This window comes from Perca fluviatilis, chromosome 19 (genome assembly GCF_010015445.1).
Source record: "Perca fluviatilis chromosome 19, GENO_Pfluv_1.0, whole genome shotgun sequence".
NCBI classification, from domain to species: Eukaryota; Metazoa; Chordata; class Actinopteri; order Perciformes; family Percidae; genus Perca; species Perca fluviatilis.
This window is the reverse complement of record NC_053130.1, coordinates 36,113,864-36,124,220: the sequence shown is the minus strand read 5'-3', so window position 1 is coordinate 36,124,220 and position 10,357 is coordinate 36,113,864. Positions and strand designations below refer to the sequence as shown.

The 10,357-nt window shown below is 41.6% G+C and overlaps 1 protein-coding gene across 1 annotated transcript; it reads right to left on the bottom strand.

The window, feature by feature from the left end:
- Positions 1-366: 366 nt before the first annotated feature.
- Positions 367-10,010, bottom strand: yipf4 (Yip1 domain family, member 4). The gene is made up of 6 exons (XM_039783801.1): positions 9,953-10,010; positions 7,652-7,805; positions 6,606-6,777; positions 4,807-4,884; positions 4,609-4,722; positions 367-2,678 (listed from the first exon to the last, which is right to left on the bottom strand). The coding sequence occupies exons 1-6, from the start codon at positions 10,008-10,010 to the stop codon at positions 2,541-2,543; spliced, it is 714 nt and encodes a 237-aa protein (XP_039639735.1). The 3' UTR covers positions 367-2,540.
- Positions 10,011-10,357: the final 347 nt, after the last annotated feature.

The window sequence follows — 10,357 nt, the reverse complement described above, 5'->3', positions numbered from 1 at the left end:
TCACGGAAAGGGAAACTTCAACCTGTCACTTTCAAAACATTTAGGCTATTAACAGCTTCTTTCTTTTCACATTTTCATTTACAGCGTTAGATGTTGGTATTTATATAATAATAGTCCGTATATTATAACTTATTATATAATAACTGGGAAGATTCGACTGGGAGATTTGTCTCCTTATTAAGCATCGAACATCGATTATTCGGGATCACCCCTACAGCACTGTTTAATATATTAGAGCGACCAGCTGTGCTTAGTGTATATAATGTTAAGAAAATCAGGAATTAGGAAATACCAGATGTTCTCTACTTATGTACTGTAATGATTATATTCCTGTATTGAATGGCTGAAACAGGACAAGGCACCTCATTTAGTAGACAATGCTTTAGATCGCTGCTGAAATCCATCAATTAACAAAACAAGTCTGAAAAATGAAAAGCAGAAATGGACACTTGTCATAGTACATTACAGTGCATAACTATAAAGAACAGTATGCTCAACAATCTTTTTGTGGTGCTGTCTCTTCCTTCAGCATCAACTTATACACCACAAATATTTGGCACCACATTCTTCAGTGGGATAAAGGCTATAAACTAAATCATAAAATGAATATACAACCCTGGGACTATTTCCTGCAGTGTAAGCTGTAAAAGCATATGCATTTATTGACCAAAGACATAAGGGACAAAACTATATACATTGGTACAGTGGTGTGAAAAAGTGTTTGCTCCCTTTCCTGATTTATTTTTTAGTTTTGTCAAACTTAAATGTTTCAGATCAAACTAATTTAAATGTTAGTCAAAGTTAACAAGTAAATACAAAATGCAGTTTTTAAATGAATGTTATTAAGGGAAAACAGAACCCAAACCTACATGGCCCTGTGTGAAAAAGTGATTGCTCCCTAAACCTAATAACTGTCTGGGCCCCCCCCTCAGCAGCATCAACTGCAATCAAGCGTTAGTGAGAACTTGCATTTTACAGCGCTGTGGAGGAATTTTGGCCCACTCATCTTTATGAATTGTCATTCAGCAACATTGGAGGGTTTACGAGCATGAAGTGCCTTGTTAAGGTCATGCCACAGCATCTCCATAGGATTCAGGTCAGGACTTGGACTAGGCCACTCCAAAGTCTTAATTTAGTTTTTCTTCAGCCATTCAGAGGTGGACTTGCTGGTGTGCTTTGGATCATCGTCCTGCTGCAGAACCCAAGTTCACTTGTGTGGTGATGGCTGGACATTCTCCTTCAGGAGTTTTTGGTAGACAGCAGAATTCATGGTTCCATTGATTACAGCAAGTCGTCCAGGTCCTGAAGCAGCAAAACAGGCCCAGACCATCACACTACCACCACCAGATTTTACATTTGTATGATGTTCTTTTTCTGAAATGTGGGGTTACTTTTACACCAGATGTAGTGGGACACGCACCTTCCAGAAAGTTCAACTTTTGTCTTATCAGTCCACAGAGTATTTTCCCAAAAGTCTTGGAGATCATCAAGATGTTTTCTGGCAAAAATGAGACAAGTCTTAACGTTCTTTTTGCTCAGCAGTGCTTTTCATCCTTGAACTCTGCCATGCAGGCCATTTCTGCCCAGTCTCTTTCTTATGCTGGAGTCATGAACACTGACCTTAACTGAGGCAAGTGAGGCCTGCAGCTCTTTGGATGTTGTCATGGGGTCTTTTGTGAGCTCTTGGATGAATCATCGGTGCCCTCTTGGGGTAAATTTGGTCGGCCGGCCACTCCTGGTGAGGTTCACCACTATTCCATGTTTTCACCATTTGTGGATAATGGCTCTGATTCGCTGGAGTCCCAAAGCTTTAGAAATGGCTTTATAACCTTTTCTAGACTGATAGATCTCAATTACTTTGTTTCTCATTTGTTCCTGAATTTCTTTGGATCTCAGCATGATGTCTAGCTTTTGAGGATCTTTTGGTCTACTTCACTTTGTCAGGCAGGTCCTGTTGAAGTGAATTCCTTTTTTTTTTGCAGGACTCAGCCAACATGGGGCGACCGCTCTTACTGGGTGAGCTAGAGGCCGCCCCTATTTAAGTGATTTCTTGATTGAGAACAGGTGTGGCAGTAATCAGGCCTGGGCGTGGCTAGAGTGTGATAAACCACAGTTAAGTTAGGTTTTAACGGGGGGGGACCCCCCCCCAGCCGCACACGCATAGGCGGTGGCGCGTAAATACTTTTTCACATGGGGCAATGTAGGTTTGGATTTTTTTTTTCCTTTATAATAAAAACCTTAATTTAAGAACTGCATTTTGTGTTTACTTGTGGTATCTTTGTCTTATATTTAAATTTGTTTGATGATCTGAAACATTTAGGTGTGACAAACATGCAAACAAATAAGAACTCAGGAAAGGGCCAACACTTTTTCACATCACTGTATATTCCCAAAATCCCCACCGTCTACAATTTAATAGTTAAAAAAAGAAATAAACACCTTTAAAAAAAATCCTGGTTCCATAGTTTGACTTCTCTCCCCCCTCCCCAATGCCCCAGGGTCAATGTCCATAAAAAGGTCCAGAGTTCCCACTCCTCCAGTCACACACCAGTATATAACGACAGGAAGTAGATATACAAAAGGAAAATGGGATATATGAGAAGGGGCTTCTTGGTTTTGAATTCATCTCCGACGAGCAGCGAAGCAGCACTGTAAGCAGCCCAGAACACTCCGAACAGCTGGAAGACAACAAAGTATCAGGTCATTTATTCATCAACATTTCTGACATAACTTGGATTACTTAAAGTGATGGTTCGGAGTAATTTCACCCTAGGGTCCTTTGCACCATGACCTCGAGCCAAACACCCCCCCAGAAGCTTTTTTCACCTGGGTCTAACATTGGGAGAGTTAGCGTAGAGTAGCGTTATCAGCTGAATAGCTTAGCGCAGGGGCTAATGGATCCAGGTCTGTATCTCATGAATGACCCCACTAATAATGCCCGAAATGATACCAAAGGTCTACACTAGTACAAATAGGTTATGCACTCATAAAACGATGGATTGGAAAGTTTGTAAGTACACCAGAAGTTTATGAACACTTGCCTGCTCTCTTCTACTAGCTGTTGCTGCTGCTACCTGCAGTAAGACGAGTGCTTAGGGCCGTCTACAAATTACAACACCGAAAAGAGATACAACAAAAATATTTATTAATTTAACTTTTTTTTTTAAGTAAGTGCTGTAGTATAACTAGCAGGAGACAAGTAATAATTGAGGTAAGTTTGGAGACATTACCTTATTTAATCATTAAATTAATAAATATTTTTGTTGTATCTCTTTCGGGTAGTAATTTTTTTAAACCCCTAAGCACTGCTCTTACTCAGCCAGTAGCAGTAGCAGCAGAGAGCAGAAGCCAGCAGGCAAGTGTTCATAAACTTCTGGTGTACTTACAAACTTTCCAATCCATCGTTTTATGAGTGCATAACGTATATGTACTAGTGTAGAAGTTTGGTATCATTTCGGGCATTATTAGTGGGGTCATTTACAAGATACAGACGTGGTTCCATTAGCCTCTGCGCTATAACGCTACACTACGCTAACTCTCCTCGAGGAGAGTTAGCTCCTCTGGCTCGAGGTCATGGTGCAAAGGACCTAGGGTGAAGCCTACACTGGGAGTAGGATCTGTGTTACCAACAGTATTCAACATCTGACACCATATACAGGCTTTCTTGTCCTCACATTCAAAGAATTCAGACAACTTTACTTATTTCACACTTTATGCTGCAGCTTTAAGGCCTTTACACAACAGAGGCCTCAAGTATAAAAGTTGCGTACGCTGGTTTTCAGGCACATGGTGTGATGTATAAAAACAGCCGTCTCTGTAACCTGGCCAGTTCTAACTGAAAAGTGCTGAAACTCACTAAATATTACAAAATCAAGTTTCAACTCAAAGTTACGGTCATGCATCTAGGACGCCGTCTATGAAAAGAATAACAATCATATCTGCTAGTATACCATAAAAGTTTGATCATTTATGTGGATTTCACATCAAAAGGCCAAAACCCAAACAGGAAATGCCATTAACTGTTAAATTCCTAGACTACTTAATAACTTATGTTACACATGAGGGTGTCACATGAATGAAAAATTGACTTAACACAAACAGTCACCCTCTGTATTTAGCTACTGTGTATTGGGTTCAGCGTTCTTAAACTGGCGTCTCCCGTGAACTACGAGTCTGGGGAGGAGGGGCCGGGGGAGACGACTCTCTCCAGAACTTTGAATTTGGACTGCAGTAACCATTTTAAATGCTAGCTGTCAGTATCACATAGGGCTCCTTTACGAAAAAGGGGACAGTTCGCAGACAGTAATGGGCAGAGCTTCTGGTTCAGCAAAGTGAAATGGTAGTCGACAATCCACTAATGGGAGACGTCACTGTGCTCCAGTGCTGCTCCGCCGTTGTTACAGTCTATGATCGTGATGCTGCAGGTGTGGAGGATTTTACACAGAAAACAAGGTACAGGATGAGTGTTTTCATTATTGGCTACGATGCCTTCACAGTGGGACTTATTCCTCCATCCTAGCGACTGTTATCACACACATCTATTCATTTAAAGTAGAATTTTCACACAACATGAAAAATAAGACTGTTTAGGTTTGGTCTTTGACTCACTTTGATTAGTGTAGAAACCACCTCAAAGCCTCCGATCACTAGGAGCAGAGGGGCTATAACGATGAGAGGAAGAAGAGAATATCCGATCACTCCTAGAACCTGGCCGAAGGACACCTGCCCAAAACAACAACAGGACTCCATGAGAACAAGTTCCAGTCATGTCTGACAGGACTCTGAGTGGCTGTCAGCTGGGCTTACCTCGCCACCAAGAACACGAGCCAGCAGGAAGATGGTTGTTGATCCAAAGATCCAGATGGTGATGATCCAAGACACGACCTGCAAAGTAAAAGCAGTTCAGCGTCAACACTGGAAACCGAGAAGTTACAATTTTATTTATTTTTATTTAACCTTTATTTATTCATTCAGGGGAGGTTCACTGAGAGGCAGCCTCTCTTTTGCAGGAACGCCCTGATCAACAATTCAGTGACATCCATATCATACACAAAATCAACCATATGTACTATAAAACAGCTTCACAAATAGGTCTTGAAATGAATTCTCATGTCTTGAAGCTGCTGATTTCTAAATGTAAGTGCATAAACATGTGAGCATGTATTGGTTTCTGCTGAATTGTATTCCAGATAGGGTTGGGTACCGAACCCGGTACTTTTACCGGTACCGACCGAATCACGTCGGTACTACCGAGTATTGGTTCACGTAAAATCAAACGGTGCCAAATTTCGGTAGCTGAGATTAAGCTTATCTGTCCTCTCTGCATGTTGACAGAGAGCAGAGCAGAGCAGAGCAGAGCAGAGCACACCACACACACACACACACACACACACACACACACACACACACACACACAGTGTGTTGACGTTACACTTCCTCTGAGACAAGCAGGCACAACAGTGGTTTCTGTGCCCTGGGGACTGCCTGACAGGCTGAGGTTGTAAGGCAAGGCAACTTTATTTCTACAGCAGAGACACCCACCACCCTTTTCCACTGCAGGAACTTAACAAACCTAACATATTTAGGGCTGCGTATCATTTGAATATTCTCGACACAGATTCTAATACGGATATCTTGAATGCGATGCCGATCCCACGGTGATACTTTTTTTTTTTTTATACTTTGTGAAAATGAAAACCTCAGAGCCTTATTAGTAGACCAGCTATGCATGTTAAAATTCAGCTGTGTGTGATTGGCTATCACTTTAAAGCTGTGTTTCTCAAATGGGGGTACGCGTACCCCTAGGGGTACTTTAGAGTACTGCAGTGGGTACGTTAGGAATCTTTTTTTTTTTTTAAATGTCAATTGTAAAAGTATCAGTCATGCATAATTCCTAAAATAATTATACACTAGAATAATGAATACATCTACTGATTCCAAACACTTGAAATGTAGCATTGAAGTGTTTTTCTGTTATGTATTTGTGTATAGTAAAAATGTTTTGTGCTGGTCACGGGGTACTTAGATGACAATATATTTCAAAGGGGGAAACAAATTTGGCAGCAATTTCCTCAAAGTGTTTTTTTTTAATAGTGGGTAGGGTGGAACTGGTCAAGCAGCACCACAAGGACAATCACAACAACTCCATGTAAGTCTGTGGGGAAGTCTTTTTGGGCCATAAGGCATCAGGTGATGGGCCCAAATTTGTAGTTCCACTGTTTAGCCACTACGTTCACTTTGCTTCAAAGCCTGGCACACTTCCTGGGGGCGTGGTTACGGGTAGTTAAGTTCCTGCAGTGGAAACAGGGCCATGTTCAGCCCCGACAAAAAGCAGCAGCACTTTTTAAAAACTGAAACAGGGTTGTGTTGAACACCCTGTTGGGTGCGTTCTGCCTTTTTATTACCACGAGTTTACAGACACGTCTCTGCTGATTGGTTATCACCTGGGACACAGCCAATAAACCAGACACCCGCCAAACGAGAGAAAACATAATTCAAAACCCGTTTCACGCCCTTCACGAGGAAACATGTCGTTAAACCAGGAAACCATAGTGAATCGGTGCACACCGTTTAGAGACTGAACGTGCCCCAGCTGTCCTGCTCACCCTGAACTGTCCATAGATGGAGATCATGGAGAAGAGCAGCACCACGGCTAGAGGGCCCCAGAAATCCGGGTTGTCTCGGACCACCTGCCGGTTATAACCCAGGGACGGCATGGGCATCAGCACACAGCGAATCTTGTAATAGATGTCCTTCAGGTCGATGTCCAGCTCCTCCCTTCTCACACAGACAAGACAACAATAGGACAGGAAGACCATAGATTCAATCAAAAGATTACAAAAGTAAAATATCAAAACAGAAACAAGTAGGCGTACACGAACGGGGCCGACGTTGGTCTTTTTATTGACATCAGATCTGGCTCTGCCATAGGGCGGCACGACATCAGCAAAATATGCCATAATGTTGTTGAAGATCGCGATAACAATATTACTTCATATAAATAAACAGATAAAAGTCTGATTAAAGTGTACTAAGTTCCGCATGTCTTTTACTTTCAGTATTCTGCTAAAATAAAACAAATTGCTTTTGAGTTTAAAACAAATCAAAAAGGAAACAATTTCCAACATTATTTTATTGAACAAATTGAACATTGAATTGAATATAAAAGACATGACATGAAAGAATGAGTTACATTTTAAAGTGCAGTTTTCTACTGGTTTTCTTTCAGCTAAGACAAAAGTGTCTTTCACAATATGTCGCAGCCTTTCACGATGCGTTTATTGCGCCAGTTTATATTGTGATAATAAAAAAAACTATATATTGTGCAGCCCTACTCTTTGCCACTATTTGGATTCTGCTGCTGATTAGGATGTGGCATAAAGTGAAATATGCAATGCAAAGTACCTTAGAGATGCATGATCAATGTGAATGTGCTAAGCTTGTTCCTGTTCCGGTGTAGAAATTCTGTAGCTGCCGCTAAAGAATTGTGTGTGTGGATACAGCCAGATGCACCAAACACTGCCCACTGGCTAAGAACAGATATTTAACAAAAGACCTGCCTTTTGTGACAAAAAGATAAAAAAAAAAAAAAAAAAAGATAAATCTGCTATTTTCAAGGCATAAGTTTAAAAGTGATCCAACATGTACTTACAGAAGAGGCTTGCTCTCTTCAGTGTCATCCTCGTCCACCTCCAGCAGCCAGCCGTAGCCTCGCTGCCTCAGGAAGGTGGTGGCATATGGATCTTTACCGCCCTCACCGCCCATGTTCAGCTTAATATCCGGGGCACTGATGGTGCCGCTGAGCTCTGTGGAAAACACGGTAGTTTGCACAGTTAAGTGTTTGATAATAGACTGGTGTGGCACAGGAAATACATACAGTACCAGGATGTATGACAAAAATACTACAGACACAGTATTAATGTTCAGGGTTTCCATCAGAAAAGTTGTTTAGGCCGGTGGCAAGTCTCTTTTTTCGAGGAAGGCCCAGCTGGGGCCAGTCACAGACTAATGGCAGCATTAACGTAGAGCATCATGTACAGAATTGCAAAAATTCTGAATTATGGTATCTGTAGTTTGGTGGGGGGAAACCTAGGACCGGTTGCCCACCAGGCTTGCAAAACACTGGGGGAAACCGTCTGGTTAAAAGATACTATTGGTGGGTAGTTTTCAGTATTTTTCCTATAGACTAAATTAATGATCAACAAATCCAGACATTCATCTGCTCAATAATAAAAGCAAGCGTTAGTTGTGGCCGGGTTGAATCAGGCGCACATATACTGAGAGGCTTATGCCTCGACGCAGAGGTCCAGGGTTTGAGTCTGACCTGTGATGGTTTCCTGCATGTCTTCCCCCTCTCTCCCCCCTTTCTCACCTAGCGGTCCTATACATTAAAGTCAGAAAAGCCCAAAAATAATCTTAAAAAATAAAAATAAAAAAACGCAAGCGTTAGTTGAAGTGCAAACTCTAAACTCTAAATCCTCACAGACAAAAGGTAAAACCTTCATTTCATTGGGAGCTCATTGCTCTGTTGGGACTCCTCTGGCAGTGAAGCCTTACCTCACATATCCATCTACATATGTGCACAGTGTACATAATTCATGTATGGACCTTTTTCACAGCAGACATGTTTACTTGTCATAGTAGGAAAAGCACAGCTGAAATTGATAACCTTAACGATGGCTCAATTCCATCAAGTGTCCCAGTGAGATATTTCAGTGAGTCAGCATGCACAATACCAGGACCTCTCCTAAGTGGAATGTAGCCATCAGTAATGGTTTAATACCAGGACCTCTCCTAAGTGGAATGCAGCCATCAGTAATGGTTTAATACCAGGACCTCTCCTAAGTGGAATGCAGCCATCATTAATGGTTTAATACCAGGACCTCTCCTAAGTGGAATGCAGCCATCAGTAATGGTTTAATACCAGGGTCTCTCCTAAGTGGAATGCAGCCATCAGTAATGGTTTAATACCAGGACCTCTCCTAAGTGGAATGCAGCCATCAGTAATGGTTTAATACCAGGGTCTCCCCTAAGTGGAATGCAGCCATCAGTAATGGTTTAATACCAGGGCCTCTCCTAAGTGGAATGCAGCCATCAGTAATGGTTTAATACCAGGGCCTCTCCTAAGTGGAATGCAGCCATCAGTAATGGTTTAATACCAGGGCCTCTCCTAAGTGGAATGCAGCCATCAGTAATGGTTTTGAACACACCTGTGCTGTTCCTACTATGACATGTCAACATGTCTGCTGTGAAAAACGTCTATTATGATTATGTCCAATGCACAGTTACTTCTGTTTGATATTCAGCTTTTAGTACTTGTGTACTTGACTTGCACAGATGTACATTATCTCACAGTATATTATCATCATTGCACATCTATATTCAGTTAAGACTAAACATGCCCTATCTTTAATCTCAAATCTTAGCACAGAGTATTCGATTTGATGTTTAATTTAGTCTGCTATAGTTATTGTATATAATGTGGCATTTTAATTGTAACCTACTCTTTTCTACCGCCTGTGGTGGAAAGGTTGTGGTATAACAATAACAATAATGTAACTATTGTGCTTCCTCATGTAGCTAATGATTTGAAGGGTCTTATTTTAATGGCCTCGTAATGTGGACAATAAGCAATATCAAATAAAGCGTGTTTGTTAGCTACGTTCACGAACGACACGTATCAGAACTGAAATTAGTTAGCAAAGCTAAGCGATAGCTTCAACATTTAAATGGCTGGAGTTAGCTACGTTGCTACTTGGAATAGCACGGAGTCGGCCGTACGTCACGTTACGTACTCTGTTCAGACTAATAAGACTGTATGGTTCGGACTGAATGCGTTTGTACCTCGGTGACTGCGCTACTTTAAGACAACTAAAACCAAGAACACAAGCTAGTAGGTGGGTGGCCATGTTGCGGCCTGCTAGCTGTGGAGCTCTGATGGCAGTTAGCCTACCTTCAGCCTCCGTCGAAGAGACGAACGTGAAATCTCCGTTGGTGGGAGAGAACTGCATGGTGAATATTATATTACTGCGGCTGCCACGCGCCTCAGGTGCACAGATTTGACATTTAAATAATAAGCGGTCAGTGGAATATGCGCTGTCATTGACCACAGCTCATCGGCGAAGTTAAACTATCGCATTTTGTTTTCGTTCACTTCTGCTGCGGTGGAAAGCCGGAAGTGCAGAGGAAGCTGAGAAATGAGACACGTCTTATGATGCATTCGGGTCATGACATTAAACTGGGATAAAGGAACGTCTTACTAGAAAATACAGCCAGGGACGGTTTAACAGAGAATCTTTGATTCAGCTCAACTGTGTTATAGGCTATTTATTCATGTAAAAATGAAATGGTGTCTAAT